We start from the raw sequence: 17,500 nt of genomic DNA, 5'->3' as shown, positions 1-17,500 counted from the left end.
GCCCCCAGCACCTGTGAGCTAGGTAGACACAAGGTAGACTAGCACCCCAGCACCTGTAAGCTAGGTAGACTAGCACCCAGCACCTGTAAGCTAGGTAGACTAGCCCCCAGCACCTGTAAGCTAGGTAGACTAGCCCCCAGCACCTGTAAGCTAGGGAGACTAGCCCCCAGCACCTGTAAGCTAGGTAGACTAGCCCCCAGCACCTGTAAGCTAGGTAGACTAGCCCCCAGCACCTGTAAGCTAGGTAGACTAGCCCCCAGCACCTGTAAGCTAGGTAGACTAGCACCCAGTACCTGTAAGCTAGCACCCAGCAGCTATGACTAACGACAACGTTGCTAAGACAACCATGGTGCTGAGGGTGTAAGTGAAGACACTGGCTGAGGCTGACGAAGAATTTGTCGAGTGCTGCATCGCGGCAGAGCTCTCCCCTGAAAGGCGCAGGATTACCTGATTAGCTACGATTAAAATAGTGATTTGTAATGCAAATTATGCTTGAAGTTTATAGATGATTGACTAGGATGATGAAAAGTAACTCTAGGAACTGTATAACTCTAGGGTACGTGGAACTCTAAGGGCAGTGTGACACTAGGACCTGCGTAACTCTAAGGACTTAATACCTAGGGTCTGCGTAACTCTAAGGACTTAATACCTAGGGTCTGCGTAACTCTAAGGACTTAATACCTAGGGTCTGCGTAACTCTAAGGACTTAATACCTAGGGTCTGCGTAACTCTAAGGACTTAATACCTAGGGTCTGCGTAACTCTAGGGCGTGTGTAACTCACCATCGAGGACCTGTATGCGGACGGTGGCTGTATCAGCCTCGGGGGCACTACAGCTGTAGTTCCCGGAGTCTGTAGTGGTGGCAGTCTTGATGCTCAGCCTGGACACTGGACCCATCACCCCGGAGGAAGTCTCCACGCTGTTCCGGAGATCAGTTAGGGGGGTGAGAGTGGGTATTGGGAGACTGAATCGCAGGTGTGGGGGCTAGGTGGTGTCTAGTCGTAGGTGTGGGGGCTAGGTGGTGTCTAGTCGTAGGTGTGGGGGCTAGGTGGTGTCTAGTCGTAGGTGTGGGGGGTAGGTGGTGTCTAGTCGTAGGTGTGGGGGCTAGGTGGTGTCTAGTCGTAGGTGTGGGGGCTAGGTGGTGTCTAGTCGTAGGTGTGGGGGCTAGGTGGTGTCTAGTCGTAGGTGTGGGGGCTAAATGGTGACTAGTCGCAGGTGTGGGGGCTAGGTGGTGTCTAGTCGTAGGTGTGGGGGCTAGGTGGTGTCTAGTCGTAGGTGTGGGGGCTAAATGGTGACTAGTCGCAGGTGTGGGGGCTAGGTGGTGTCTAGTCGTAGGTGTGGGGGGTAGGTGGTGTCTAGTCGTAGGTGTGGGGGCTAAATGGTGACTAGTCGCAGGTGTGGGGGCTAGGTGGTGTCTAGTCGTTGGTGTGTGGGCTAAATGGTGACTAGTCGCAGGTGTGGGGGCTAGGTGGTGTCTAGTCGTAGGTGTGGGGGCTAGGTGGTGTCTAGTCGTAGGTGTGGGGGGCTAGGTGGTGTCTAGTCGTAGGTGTGGGGGCTAAATGGTGACTAGTCGCAGGTGTGGGGGCTAGGTGGTGTCTAGTCGTTGGTGTGTGGTGGCGGGGGAAGGTGTAGACTCCGTCGTAGATGTTGGGGACGAGGTAGAAAATATATATATATATATACATGTGCTTAAAATTCTTTAAGTATTATACAGTATTTGCTAAGGACTTAATTATTTTAAATTTGCGTTGGTTGTTGGTTTTAAGTGAGGGGGGGGGGGGCGGGGGGCTGCTGTTGCAGTAATGTTGATGGGAAAAAAACAGGTCAACAAGACCAGGGAAGCTGAGGCATGAGATCCAGTCTGTGGAAAACACGAGCAATGAGCAGACGAGGGGAAAAAATACACTTTGAGTTATGTTTGCAGAAGCAAACGTGGAAATGTGAACTCTTTTATCTCTCTGTCTCTCTCTCTCTCTCTCTCTCTCTCTCTCTCTCTCTCTCTCTCTCTCTCTCTCTCTCTCTCTCTCTCTCTCTCTCTCTCTCTCTCTCTCTCTCTCCCTCTATCTCTCTCTCTCTCTGATAGATGCGCTTGGTTTCCCCTCTCTGAAACATTAATGCGAAGATAGCGGGCAAGGGTGCTTGCAATGCAGTCTGGATACTCATAATACACACACACACACACACACACACACACACACACACACACACACACACACACACACACACACACACACCACGTGGGGAGTAACCCCATCACAAACATCAACCACAAACGTTTGAGAACTCCAGAGTTGATATTTCACGGTCGCCTGAACGAGGCCATCTCTACCAGGAAGACTTCCTCATATATAGGGCCATAAAATATTTACTGGATATTATACAAAGTTGAATATATATATATATATATATATATATATATATATATATATATATATATATATATATATATATATATATATATATATATATTGGTAGCAGTCCTCTTGTAAACATATGTTGTTGAATATGACCGAAAAAGTAAGATTAATAATTCTAACACGAATTTTTTCAATATTTCTTATGTTTTTCTTCACTGTTGGTGGTAGTGAAAATATCAATTCTCCAAAATTCATTTTTTATTAATGGTCTGCCACCTAGAAGCGTTTCGTAAGGCCTTCTTACATTCTCAAAGACTTCTTTACGCTTAACACTACACTTATGAATTACAATTTTATGATAAACTTGATGCACTGTGTATGAAACATTTGATATAACCCTCGCTTTTTATTGGTTTGGGTGAGGTGGGTACATGAGAATGGAAGTAACTGCAGAGGGCCAAGGGCCACAATCGACTTGAGAATGGTCCAGGACGGACCGAAACGTCGTCGTCCCTTCACCTTCTAGTGTGTGGTCTGGTCAACCGTATGGGCCAATAGGCCCTCTGCAGTTACTTCCATTCTATTTGCATATAAAAATCCTATTTCCTCCTGGATTCAGGAAATGCCCAAACGGTACACAAGTTCCCATACAACCTGTCCTCTTGCATAGAACGTTGCTTTTCGCTCGTAGGCGTAACATAAGGCCAAAAATCGTCGTACTATACAATGGAAGTGGCTGGCGAAAGTGACGTACTGTCCCGTTTTCTGTTTTGGGTCCTCTGGGAGGTTAGGAGAGACTACTGTAAATTGACCGTTTTCTGGACGTTGGGAAAAACCATAGGACGAGGCTGTTCTATGAAGGAAAGGGGAAGAGAGGGAGAAGAGTGAGTAGGGGGGAATAAAGAGTGTAGAACCTGATCAACCAGGCTGTAACTAACACCAGCCGCGTCCAACAGCCTGGTTGACCAATCCAGCAACCAGGAGGCCAGCAACCAGGGGCGGGGTCGCTAAGCCCCGAAATCACCTCAAGGTAACCTCAAGGTAAGGTGGAATATGAAATCTTTCTATATTATTCCGCCAGAGTTACCCTCTTAGCTCCAGGAGGAAGCTCGACATTGCTTTTATGGCTCACAAATCCTTTTAGAACTCTTCCTTTGCTTAAGCAAAGGCACTCGAGTTCACAGAGATACAACAGGTTGTTGTTGTTGGCGTAGGTTCCTTTCAAGGAGACCTGTGTCTCAGCTTGTGATGTGTGTACTCACCTAATTGTGCTTGCGGGGGTTGAGCTTTGGCTCTTTTGGTCCCGCCTCTCAACCGTCAATCAACAGGTGTACAGGTTCCTGAGCCTACTGGGCTCTATCATGGTACCTCAAGGTGTGTGTGTGTGTGTGTGTGTTATCTTATGTGTGTGTGTTATCTTATGTGCCTTATACACTATGTGTGTTAATTTGTTCGTTATCTTTACTGTGTAACCTGAGCGTCTTATTTTATGGGTGCTATCTACTGGGCGTTATCTTCTGTGCTATCTCTTGTATGATATATCATATGTGATATCTTGTGCGTGGTGTTACTGGTGAGTATGTTATCTTGTGTGTGTGTTATAGTGTATATGTTGTGTGTGTATTATCTTGTATGTGTGGTATGTGTTATCGTGTGTGTGTGTTGTGTGATAACATATTGTGTGTATTTTATGCTCTGTTAACGCTAGGCTGTTAATTCGAGTATTGTGATATCCAGTAGGATTGATCTCTGGTGTAATTTAAATATTATTGTTGTGAGTGCAGCGAGTGAAGCCTCTACGAGTGAATATAATGAGTTGCCCAAGGCCTCTACGAGTGAATATAATATGCTATGAAAGCCTCATTATATCCAGTGGCCTTGGAAAGCTTATTAAATTCAGTCCCGGTATGACAAATCACATCTCTCAATGTATCATTGCTATCCATGTTCACTCGGCTGAGTGGCGTTTATAACGAGTGAATCGCGTCCTCGGGCCTCTAGAGTGCGTTACTTGACGGGTCGACATCGAAAGGGTCGTCGACCCGTCAAGTAATCTTCTGTTTAAGCAACAAAAGGTTCTGTGTTAACCTGTTTTCCGTCTCTTTGGCGCAGAGAGAAGAGCATTGAGGACAGTCAGCGCCGCCTGAGAGCTAGCAACAGTGTTCAGTATTAGTGTGTTGGGTCTAGTGTTTCCATTTACAAATGTAAATAAAGAATGTAGAGAGGTTGATGCAGGAAATGTAGAACCTGGTGGATATGTGGTGGATATGTGGGCCTGCGGGTCACTCCAAGGAACAGCCGTCCAGACGAGGTCATAACCCGTCAAGCCACTCCAGGTATACTCGAAGTATACACATATACACACACACACAAGCCAGCGTACACGGGGAGTGAACTTTGACCTATGCAAGTTAGATGGGCAGTGACGTGTACGCTAGAACACAACATGCAGCTCATGTCCAACTTTGTGCATCTGTTACACTCTCACACGCACGCACGCACACACACACCAGCACCACACCAGCTCCACACCTACCTCACACCAGCATCAGGTGTGTGATAGACCTTGGCACCAGCTCTGGACCAGACGATAGCGTCCTTCGCGACATGGTAGGCATCACAGCGGAGATCGATGCTGGAGCCGACTTCGTAGAACTTCTCCAAGATAGCCTCTCCCCTCCCGTCGAAGATCTCCAGGCGAGGAACTGGAGGCCGGCCACAGCAGCGAGGAAGATAAAAGGACTTTTACTTCGACGGAAGACATAGAACATCAACATTAATTGCAAATAAAGCCATTTGTAAAATCTGGAAAACGAACTATGCAAAAACATTGTGATATTCAAACTTGTAAATATTAGACAAATTCAGTTTTAACAAATTTCTTATGAAATAGGAAAGGAGGAACAGTAATTGTGGTGTGAATGGTCTGCCATTCCAGTAATTGGGGAATGGAAGAGTGGTGTAGGGTATGGGAGGGTGGTGAAGGGTAGGGGAAGGTGGTGAAGGGTAGGGGAAGGTGGTGAAGGGTAGGGGAAGGTGGTGAAGGGTAGGGGAAGGTGGTGAAGGGTAGGGAAGGTGGTGAAAATGTATCAAAAATGCAATATGGTGTTGATCAATGTTAACATTTTGCAATTAGAAAATCTTCCAAACCTATGATGATAGTTTGTTTACATCTTAAGTAGTACACTGTGTCTTCGTCAAGACTTTTTAGCCTTACTTAGTCACTGATTTCCAGTCTTAAGCTTCCAGTCTAAAGCTTAATGATTTAGACCACACGGGAGCCCCTGTTTTGAAAGGCTGTGAATGACATCTTAGCCCAAAAGCTTCGACTCCGGCTGCCTAGTGAATTACGGTCCTGTATAACATTCTAAATTCGCCACCAGGCTTTTGATATATTCAATTACCTCGCTTATTCCTCCAGATAACTTGATATCGAACACTTGAATGGCATTTTATAATCAGACAAGATTAGCGTTTTGAATATGTCTTTTCGGAGAGGTGCCTCCAATCGTATTACCTTGAGTTTCTGTGCAACACTTTTGAGCACTAATATGTTGCTTGATCTAACGCCCTTCCTGCAGACTCTGGCCTAGTGTTGCAAGGGAGGTGTTGGCCGGTGTTGCGGCATTTTACGGGTGTTGCATAAAAGAACAGACAGGCAGAGAACAAAGCCGGACAGAACACAATATGAATAATTATATATTCAGTGTTTAATGAAAAGAATAAATTTTCCATGATTATCACATAAATTACAAGGCGCCTAGTGTTCCTATATGTTATATAAGCCTGGTGTTCTTGCTATATAAGCCTGGTGTTCTAGTTATAATTTATTGTAATACCTGTTATATAATCCGTAGAACAGGTAAACATATGAATAATAACAAGAACATAAATCCCGCTTCCTAATCTACCTAATCCCCCCCCCAATCTCCCTAATCCCCTCCCCCAATCCCCCCAACACGTCAGTTTTCGCAAAAAAAAAACATTGCCAACAATTTCTGACCATTACATACCCACCGAAAGTTTATATTTATGTAATATATAATTTTTCCCACCTGTCGGCTCCCGGAGCATCATCAATCAAAGAGCATGATTTTTATTTTTTAATGTATCTTGTTTTAATTTAAATGCAAATTTCGTCTCAAGAGTGTAAAGGATCAACCAGGCTGTGACTCATACGTCAGGCTGCGAGCAGCCGCGTCTAACAGCCTGGTTGATCAGCCCAGCAACCAGGAGGCCTGTTCGACGACCGGGCCGCGGGGACACTAAGCCCCGGAAGCACCTCAAGGTAACCTCAAGGTAAGGAGCGTATTTAACGCCAGTAGGAGGATATATGAACTTCGTTGAACATATAGATATATGATATATTCTTGTATATATATCTATATATGTATATTCAGCATACTGAAGGTGGCTGGATTGCATATGACGATCGTGGTATGTTTCACATTTCATATACGATTCATGCAAGAGTTAATATAAAGATGCTTAGGGCTAGCTTCCGGCAAAGTTTGCAGGGTGACTAGTGGTGGGTGTGGGATGGTCATAGGTAGGGAAAGGTTGACTCGAATGCTCCCTGTTTTACATGAAAAGTCAAATTACACCATTTTCTGATATTTCATACTGCATACAATCCTTACTAAGAGTAATCTAGATTATTATTTTCCTATGTGATGCTTATCACTTTTGTTTATGTCTTGGGTAGTTTATTGATGAAGATGTGTAAGGGAGATGGTTATAGTGGTGAAGGGAAGGTGGTGAAGGGTAGGGGGAGGTGGTGAAGGGTAGGGGGAGGTGGTGAAGGGTAGGGGAGGTGGTGAAGGGTAGGGGGAAGGTGGTGAAGGGTAGGGGAAGGTAGTGAAGGGTAGGGGAAGGTAGTGAAGGGCAGGGGAAGATAGTGAAGGGCAGGGGAAGGTAGTGAAGGGTAAGGGAAGTTCATCCAGCAGTAAATATGCACAACCGAGTTAGGCAAATGTTGTGGATTTCATCTATACCAACCAGACTGTTGCTACATCAATACAGTATCCTACTTTAGGCTCGGTATCCCCATCTCTCTTCCCATCCCAGGGAATAAGTGAATCACAGTGAATAAGACACTCTTAGTCTGTCTCCTATCCCCTTAACCAGAAGAGGGGTCCCCACAAACACAACTCCCCCTACGGGCGTCAAGGGAGGCAAAATATTGTCACTATTTAGAAGCTAATGCATTAGTCAATTCCAAACTATTATTACCCACAATTCCCTTCTCCTCCGGTTCATCACTAACGCTGCTGCACAACACACTGGGAACTGTATTTGCATATAAATACAGTCTAGAAAATGATATATCTGATATACCATCGTTTTCACCAAAAGAGAATGTGCTACTTGTTTCGTTTTAATGGGGCCAAAGGTGAATAAACTCGACTGGTACGTGTGTGTATGTGTGTGTGTGTGTGTGGGGGGGGGGGGGATGTATGTGTGTGTGGGTGTGGGGGGGGGTGTGTGTGGGGGGGGGGGGGGGCAGGGCGGGGGTGTTTGTGTGTTTGCCAAAAATTTGGAATTAATTCATACCTTTGATACTATTTAAATATATATTCGTTTCATAAAAAAATCCCATTGTTTATTTCATATGACAAATAAATTAGAACATGCCTAATTAAGATTAGAAATATTTGCCAAATATATATATATATATATATATATATATATATATATATATATATATATATATATATATATATATATATATATATATATATATATATATATATAGGCACTCATAACATTATATTTTCTTGGTACGTTTCGTAAAGTTTACATCAGATTACAAGTTCTCATTTGCAAGATGCAAGAACATTCCACTGGGGCATTCATTGCAATACAGCATCACAGGGGTACATGAGCCATTATATAAAGTGTCAATATGTAGGCTGTCCGGTTGTTTCATGTTGCTCAGGGCAATTGGCACTCTGAGACGCCAGTGCGTGTCCTCAGGCTCTGGCACTCAGGATAACGGGGGTTCTGATTTACTCTTGCAAGGACAGTGTTGCATGTTGCTTTGTAGCTCTTGGGTATCCATTCAGGCGTATGTGTACGCCTCACTGGTCAGAGCAATGGCGATGCTGCTAAATGATCTCCATGCGTTCATACCAGCTATATGTGTCGCATATATGTGGCGCTGGCTGGCTCACCCATCAGGTTCACATGTGACAATGGGTAACTCATGCATCAGGTTCACATGTGACAATGGGTAACTCACCCATCAGGTTCACATGTGACAATGGGTAACTCACCCATCAGGTTCACATGTGACAATGGGTAACTCATGCATCAGGTTCACATGTGACAATGGATAACTCACCCATCAGGTTCACATGTGACAATGGGTAACTCATGCATCAGGTTCACATGTGACAATGGGTAACTCATGCATCAAGTTCACATGTGACAATGGATAACTCACCCATCAGGTTCACATGTGACAATGGGTAACTCATGCATCAGGTTCACATGTGACAATGGGTAACTCATGCATCAGGTTCACATGTGACAATGGATAACTCACCCATCAGGTTCACATGTGACAATGGGTAACTCATGCATCAGGTTCACATGTGACAATGGGTAACTCATGCATCAGGTTCACATGTGACAATGAGTAACTCACCCATTAGATATCGTACAGAATACTGAAGACAATCATCATTAGCAGGATAACAATCTCTCCTCCCCCCTGGTTGCCATACATCAATTCGTATTGATGCATAGTGTGCAATGTTGCAAGGTTGGTTCTTCTTTGGGTTGATATTGAAGAGCTGCCTTCCTTGTGGCTCTCCAGTTGGGGATTATGAGAAGCTTAAGGACTTGTATAGAACTACATCTATTCCTGTTTACCCCTCTCTCTCTCTTCTCTCTCTCTCTCTCTCTCTCTCTCTCTCTCTCTCTCTCTCTCTCTCTCTCTCTCTCTCTCTCTCTCTCTCTCTCTCTCTCTCTCTCTCTCTCTCCAGACTAACCTTTAATCTCTAAAAACACACACGTATGCCTTCCCTAATTGCAGAGTGAGAACGGCGTTCTCATAGCCCAGCTTATTACGCTAAGCTGCTCTCCACTCTGATGCCTACGAGAGGGAAGCCACCATGAAAAAAACTCTGCACTCGAAGAGGTGGCAAAAATCGGGGCTTAATTTTTTTCCCACTAGGATCTCCAAGCCACATTGCTTAGGGCAAATTTTTCTTAAAATTAATGTTTGGATGAGTGGTTGGTGGAATTAATAATTACGTTCTTGAGACTTGCTTTCTTATTTATATATATATATATATATATATATATATATATATATATATATATATATATATATATATATATATATTGTGGAATTTTTGGTGGATGGTCTGGAGATGGGGTCATTATGTGTATAGATGTGTTGACCTTTGTTAGTGTCAAACAGGTCAAGACGATTTGGTAATGGGGGTTTTCAGGACGACTTAATAAGGCAAACTATGAGATCAGAAATAATAGCAGTCGTCAGTAGTTATCTCAAAACTGTCCAATTTTCATCATTAGTGAACCATCAAAGCGCTTGTCTGATTAGTCGAGCCTAGTTCATATTAAACCCAAGTGCGTGCGCTCTAACTCTCCGCCCATGTGCGCATGCGCTCCGCCCAAATGTGCATTACTGATAAACAGTAACGATACCCTAATACACATAACGATACCCTAATTCCTTTCGCAGGCCCTGAAGGCCCTGTACATCCTAAATACTGTAAACCACAAGTGTATACTCTCTGATAAGTGCATCTGTATGCGAATACACTCGCTGTATACTAAAATAATCACAACAGTAGTTTGTATCCACCACTGCTTGCTTGTTACTGAATTATCTGCTTAGTTTCTCAGATTAGGGAAGGGACGCCATTTTTTTTTCTCTCACCCAAATCAATACTACAGTGTTGCAGCTATTCAGGCGACTGCTGCAACTGACCTGCAGCCGACTGCTGTAATCGACGCTGTTAAATAACACGTGAACAGCTAAACCTTTCCACAAACGCTCGCAGAGTTCATAAATCCAATTAGACTTCGGATACACGAAATTTACTCTGCCAAATTCGCCGCTAGCAACCATGGTAATCCGATGATCACTAGGCTTCATTGTGCATCCGACACCTGAGCCGTCTACTGGACGCCAGGAGTAGACGGGAGTCAGGTAGATGAACGAGTAGACGGGAGTCAGGTAGATGAAAGAGACGGATAGGAGGGAAGGATGCTTGTCTCTCTCTCTGGATGCTGTGGCTGACATCCCCTTCCATTCTGTTACTAATATAATTTTCATGTTTACATGTTCCACCTTCCATTGCATAAGCATTGTTGCGACGATGTTCTGGGTAATTATGGCTTAACATCCGTTGTGTGGATACTTAAGATATTGTGATATTTACGGTCACCTGTTATAGCGTAACGCCAGGAGAGTAGTAGACGAAGGAGGTAGATAGATATCTCTCATAAAATGGGCCACAAGGCTAGCAAAGAGTAGGAGAGTGAGGCAAGAGAGATATCTCTCTCATAACGGATCAAACAGGTTAGAAAAGGACTCACAATATACTCACAAGAACTTAATATAGCCATGAAAACAATTTTGTGATGTCTCATTGCGAGGAGAGTATAAATAGTTGTGTTTAAGAGTATATTAAGTATATTTCATAACAGTATTTTTAATAGAGAGAATGAAGACAATGAAGACACAATGGGGCTGTTTTAGAGTACATTATGAGTGTGTTGTATGCTGTGCTTGAGTGCGTTGTTGTTAGTGAGTTTGTTGAGTGGTGTGAGTGTGTCATGTGTCTGAGTGTGATAACGACCTGTGAAGCTAACGAGAAGATCAGTAACGTTAAGCTGAGTTGTTGTTAAGGATTCGCTACCTGGAACAAAAAGTTCCAAGTAGCACGGGCTATGGTGAGCCCGTGTGTTAAGCTGAGGTTATATCACGTCAAGAATTTCTTGAAACTACCCTTAACTACAGCTCTTAAACGAGTTCCAAAAAACACATACGTAGCTCATTCGTACCTCTGACCGTTGTAAACAATCTTTTTGCAATCGAACAATGTGCAAACATCAATTACTCGTTGCAAATAACGTTGTTTAACATTTAGAGATTCACCGATGGTAACATATTGAGTCAATACTAATTTTCCCTTCTGTTTACCGAGGGCAAACATATATGTTCGAGTTATTTACAATAGTCAATTTTTTAACTGTTAGTAAGCATTTATTTGGCCTTTCAGCAGGTTAGGTAATGTTGGTGTGTTGTATTGTCGGGTTGAATTGTGATGTATTTACTGTTGTGATCTTTTCGATCTATTGTATTTTTAGCGATATTCGATGCTTTGTGTCTTCACATTCTCCATGGGTGTGGATCCGAGCCTTGGATCCGAGCCTTGGATCCGAGCCTTGGATCCCAGCCTTGGATCCGAGCCTTGGATCCGAGCCTTGGATCCCAGCCTTGGATCCCAGCCTTGGATTAACTCATTGTGTCAATACATACTTGTGCTCGGAGGTTCTGTCTGCTGATGTGGTGACCAGACAGATGAACTGACGCGTATCGTGAGGGGGTCGTGAGACATATTTCTGCGCCACAATGAGGAGTCCAAGACTTGGGATTCATCAAACATTTATACTGAACCACTGACGAAACATGTAGATCCCTCCTCGATCATGGCGGCTTTGTTGACGTTTATTAAACAGTTTGCGAGGGTTCGAAACGTGTAGCTTCGTGAATTCACGCGAATTCGGGAAGGTCTTGAGGCTAATACCGACCTGGTGGATGGCTGTTATGATGAATCACCTCGTCCTCTAGGCGTTTGTAAATGGTGTGAGGGGGGGAGGGGTGTTTGTGGGGTCGTGTTTGTGTTGTGTGTATTTGCACGCATGTTCGCCAACCACTATATCCCCATTATAAACAAACAAACCTCACGCAGCTTACAGAATTAACTAGCTGTGTCCGTCACACACACCAGCCACATTTGTGGTCGTGTTAAATCCAGGAGGCAACGCTCTTCTCAAAGGCTCCTAAGAGTTGAACCACTTGAGCCTCTTGTACCGCCCTTGCGGCTTCCTCTCACACCTCCTAAGCCTCATAACATCGCTCTCTGACGATTAACTTGCTTACAAAGTCGCTAATGCCACTTACGGGAGACTAGAGCGGTGGTGGTTTGTTGGGAGAGGGGGGAAGGTGTTCACCGGAGTACGGCGCCGTAATCTCGACTATTCACGGCGATATCCGTCTTGGTAAATCGTCTCTGGGTTCCAGGCAACAGGTTCGGTTGTTGTACAAGACTATTCTCATGATCTTATTTCAGATTTGGGTTGATTTGCCGAGATGAGATGCTCATGGTGATGTTCCGTTGTTTTGTAAGCTGCTGATAGGCTCTGTGTGCGTGTTTGTGTGTGTAAATATGTATATTCATACACATTTACATATACTTACAAAACACTCGCATTCACAGATACCCCCCACAACCCTCCCTCCCTCCACACACACACACAGGAACCTGTACACCAGTTGATTGACAGTTGAGAGGCGGGACCAAAGAGCCAGAGCTCAACCCCCCTGCAAGGACACCCCAGGTGAGTGTACCCACATACAAGATGAACTACCGCTGACGCAAGACCTTTTTTGGCCAAAAACCTTTCTAGCTAATGGCATCTGTCTCCTCAATTCTTCCTCAAGCTGAGAAATCGGTACGATTTAGACGGCCAAGGAGCACTTTTGGATGCAAATTCCAATGATTTGTTGACATTTTCTCACCCCCTAATACCCCCCACCACCGGCAGTTAGCAGCGATAAATAGATTTCTCGCAGTATGGCTCTGAAAATGAAATGCAGAAATATATGTCTTCGCTAAAACGATTTTATTTTTTTATTTTTCATGTTTTTTTTTCCAGTCTTGGGATTTACTGAACGATGGAGGTACTGGAGGAACGAGATTGAAAGTTGAAGGATTTCTTCTTAACGATGTGAGTTATTTCGGTTTGAATAGTTGGTTGAATGTGATTGTTAGACTTGTTAGAGGTATGTCTTAATTGGTATTTTGTGTTTTTTGTTTTGAATAAAATATCACCTTTATGTTTCATTCTCGCTAATTACTGCAGTATTACTTCCGTGACTGTCTGTGTGTGTGTCTGTCTGTCTCTCTGTCTGTCTGTCTCTCTGTCTGTCTGTCTGTCTGCCTCTGTCTGCCTCTCTCTCTCTGCCTCTCTCTCTCTGCCTCTCTCTCTCTCTCTCTCTCTCTCTCTCTCTCTCTCTCTCTCTCTCTCTCTCTCTCTCTCTCTCTCTCTCTCTGCCTCTCTCTCTGCCTCTCTCTCTCTGCCTCTCTCTCTGCCTCTCTCTGCCCCTCTCTCTCTCTCTCTCTCTGTTTCCTGCGAGAAGTTTTCAGATACTAAAAAGCAAGAGTCACACTGAAGAAACAGCAGCACAGGCTGTCACAGTGGACAATAACCCTGAGCTGAATGCTCCCGCCGCCTCCACCACCCTCACCAACCATCTTCACCATCCTTCACCATCCTTCACCATCCTTCACCATCCTACCAGGCACCACCTGTCTACAGGCCCGTCGACACAACCCTGACAGTGACTCGGGTCAATACGCCCTCATACGGTCACAAGAGCTTGGCGGGAAAGGTCAAGTCCCCCCCCCTACAGGTCTGTGGTAGTTGTGACTACCTGTAGGAGGTCACCTCCTGCGGGGGACACAATGGCGGGCCCCTTCCCTGGGGGTCCAGGACCCCAATCCTGGGGTCCAGATGGTCCAGACGGCTGCAGCAGCCTCTTACCACAGGAGAAGGCATTCTCCCGTTGGACAATACTTGTCAACAGACATATTCATGAAACCTAAGGAGTTTCTGGCGAGAAGTTTTCATTCTTTTCTCCCTGGCGTCGTGTGGGAGAAAGATATATATATATATATATATATATATATATATATATATATATATATATATATATATATATATATATCACATATGAAGGTCGTTCACCTTATGTACTGAATTTCAAATACTTAATTTGTCGTAAATATTGGTGATTTTTTGTTTTGTTTTCACTGGATGCTTTTGATATGTTAATGAGATGATGACATGGGAGGGAATAATTACAGTCAGGGGACTGTTTAGTATAACCCTGTTTGACACTCTGGTACAAAGTGACTGTATACTGTCAGTTTCTAGCGATTTGTGTCTCTGCTTGCAGTGTTGGGAAGGTTGTGGTGATTGTGGTGGTGGTGGTAGTGGTAGTGGTGGTAGGAGAGGTACTTATCAATGTTTACGGTACAGTGAGGCCTATAGATCTTTGTGCTCCGCCTACTAGCCTTGCCCTACTTGCTGTGTTACAATTGAACTTTTCTAACGTTCAAACTCTTTATCGATTTTAGCGTTAAAATTGTCGATAGAGGCTTCCAAACAACTTACAAGGAGTTTCACCTGTTGTCGACCTGTTAATAGTACGAGCGCTTCCTTACATTCTTCCATGCAAGTATGTTTATTGAGACAAGAAAGAAATACATCTCAAAGGGATTGAGTAGTTTAGGCTATTTCTACCCCCTCTCTGCGTTTCCAGCTTCCAGTTTGGGACTCAAGAGGCCTTACCGTACACAGAACCTGACCGTAGACAGAATGACTGTCTACGGCCAGAGACAGTCACAACAAAGAGACAGGGACACTCACCATAGACAGAGAGAAAAACCTTGCGAATTTTGGGGGGATGAGATGAGACCTGACATTCGTAAGGGCCCTGGTCGCTCTCTTCCGCCGCCTGAATCACCAGCTGCCAGTTGTTAGGCTCCGCGAACTCCAGCTGGTACCTGTAGGGTCATTAGAGGTCAGTGGCTGCTCCCAGCTGGTATTTGTAGAGTCTTTAGAGGGCAGTGGCTTCCTCTCAGCTGGTTCCTGAAGGGAGCCAGCTGAGAGGAAGCCTTCAATTAGAGGTCTGAGAGGAACTCTTCAATTAGAGGTCAGTGGCTGCTCCCAGCTGGTACCTGTAGGGTCATTAGAGGTCAGTGGCTGCTCCCAGCTGGTACCTGTAGGGTCATTAGAGGTCAGTGGCTGCTCCCAGCTGGTTTCTGAGGAAGGTCACGGAAAATCAAGGTCAACTCAGGCATTGAGAGTCCTCCAAAAGTATTTATTAATAAGGTCTTCAGATCAGTCTCTCCAAGACTACACAAATACATTAAGGAAAATAGCTGCGACAGGAAACACCCAGTATTTACATAACTACTTGCGAAACCTGTACATCTTTCCTCAGTCATGGCGGCTTTGTTGACATTGAGCAGGTTATGAACTTGGAAGCACTACGAAGTTCCTTATACCATTAATAACTTTGCAGTGTGAAGAGTCCAAGCTCCCAAACTGTATAATACATGTAAGCTATGCTCCTCATGCTAAAGGGAAGATGTAGATGTTTCGTAAATGGATGCATGGATGCTTGATGAATCTTGGCCTAGATAATTAAGCAGTGAATTAAGAGGCGTGTAGGTTAAACCAATCCACGTGCTGGGGGGACTGGGGATTGATTAACTGGGGGATTGGGATTGATTAACTGGGGGACAAATGGAGCGATTCAACACGTGCCTGTAACTATGCAACTCTGAGGGACGTTGCAATGCAATCGATTGATTGTTTCAAGCGTAAGGTAGACACATATGAAGGATCTTGGATGTTTATATATAGGAATTAAACTTGTATGAGACAGTAGATCTCCTTCAGTTTCCTTATGCTCTCTTACCGGTCGGCCGAGCGGACAGCACACTGGACGTGTGATCCTGTGGTTCTGGGTTCGATCCCAGGCGCCGGCGAGAAACAATGGGCAGAGTTTCTTTCACCCTATGCCCCTGTTACCTAGCAGTAAAATAGGTACCTGGGTGTTAGTCAACTGTCACGGGCTGCTTTCTGGGGGTGGAGGCCTGGTCGAGGACCGGGCCGCGGGGACACTAAAAAGCCCCGAAATCATCTCAAGATAACCTCAAGATAACCAGTTTACATTTTAAGGATTTGAAACCCTTCCAGGTTCTTAAGTACCAATTCGACTTAAGGGAAACAATCGTCTGGCCAGTCTTAGGCTATCGGGAAGTCGGGGGACTAATTACTGCCTTTTGATATCTTCGAGTCATCTAGAAATAATTAAGAAGTCATTGGAGATCATTTAGAGAAAGTCGCTAATGATCTGAGGGTCATTCAATGCTCATTAAAGTTAATTATAAGAGATAAAGTCAATTTTTCTTTTAAAGGATAAAGGCTTTTAAATATGAGAATTGGTTGTTTACTTATAAGTACAGACATGTTTGTTGCTAATTGACGCCATTGAGTAATCTTAAGGAGTTAATTGTTTACAAGTGTTTGGTTAGTTGATACATTGTTTGTATATTTTGGTCAAAAGTGATATTAGTGGCCAAGGTAGTTAGTAGCCATAAGTGATTAAGCAGTGACCAATGAGTGATTATGTAAAGGCCATAAGTAGTTAGTGGTTATTAATGTCCATTTATTAAGTGGATACTTAATGGTTCAATAAATAATGGTGTTTATTTATTGACTCATTAGAAAGTTATAAATAAAATATATTTTAGATATTTAGTAAATCATAGATGGGAAATTCTGTAATGCTCTCTCTCTCTCTCTCTCTCTCTCTCTCTCTCTCTCTCTCTCTCTCTCTCTCTCTCTCTCTCTCTCTCTCTCTCTCTCTCTCTCTCTCTCTCTCTCTCTCTCTCGTGCACACATACACATTTACAAGGGCTTCACGACTGAGTGGACAGCGCTCGGGGGTCGTAGTCCTAAGGACCCGGGTTCGATTCCCGGCCGAGGCAGAAACAAATGGGCAAAGCTTCATTCACTCAAATGCCCCTGTTCACCTAGCAGTAAATAGGTACCTGGAAGTTAGACAGATGTATGTAGTAGACATAATAGAAGACAATAGAATGGTTAGAAAGGCAGGCACACATAGTAAATACACCTTGTTACTCACCTATCATTACTGTGGTAGGTGGCGGAGCCGACCGTTAGTAGGTGAATTGTGTCTCCTTGCCTCCTTACCCACGACACCTGGAGGAAAAGGTGAGTCACCTGAGTCATGGGATTCAGGTGAATCAGGAAGGATGCAGGTGAATCAGGGTGATGCAGGT

General features: G+C 44.2%; 1 protein-coding gene across 1 annotated transcript in view; it reads right to left on the bottom strand.

Annotated features, from left to right (window-relative positions):
• The window catches only part of LOC123769194 (zwei Ig domain protein zig-8), a 166,183-nt gene that overhangs the window by 1,515 nt on the left and 147,168 nt on the right, over positions 1–17,500 (bottom strand). The window contains exons 4-8 of the mRNA XM_069310011.1: positions 17,344–17,420; positions 15,054–15,190; positions 4,894–5,062; positions 783–919; positions 1–428 (exon numbers count right to left, since the gene is read on the bottom strand). The exon at positions 1–428 is cut by the window's left edge and continues 1,515 nt beyond it. Coding sequence (XP_069166112.1) covers positions 301–428; positions 783–919; positions 4,894–5,062; positions 15,054–15,190; positions 17,344–17,420 — 648 coding nt within the window. The 3' untranslated portion in view covers positions 1–300. The remainder of the gene's footprint in view (positions 429–782; positions 920–4,893; positions 5,063–15,053; positions 15,191–17,343; positions 17,421–17,500) is intronic.

This window comes from Procambarus clarkii, chromosome 66 (genome assembly GCF_040958095.1).
Source record: "Procambarus clarkii isolate CNS0578487 chromosome 66, FALCON_Pclarkii_2.0, whole genome shotgun sequence".
Lineage (NCBI taxonomy): Eukaryota > Metazoa > Arthropoda > Malacostraca > Decapoda > Cambaridae > Procambarus > Procambarus clarkii.
This window is presented reverse-complemented; position numbering and strand designations above follow the sequence as displayed.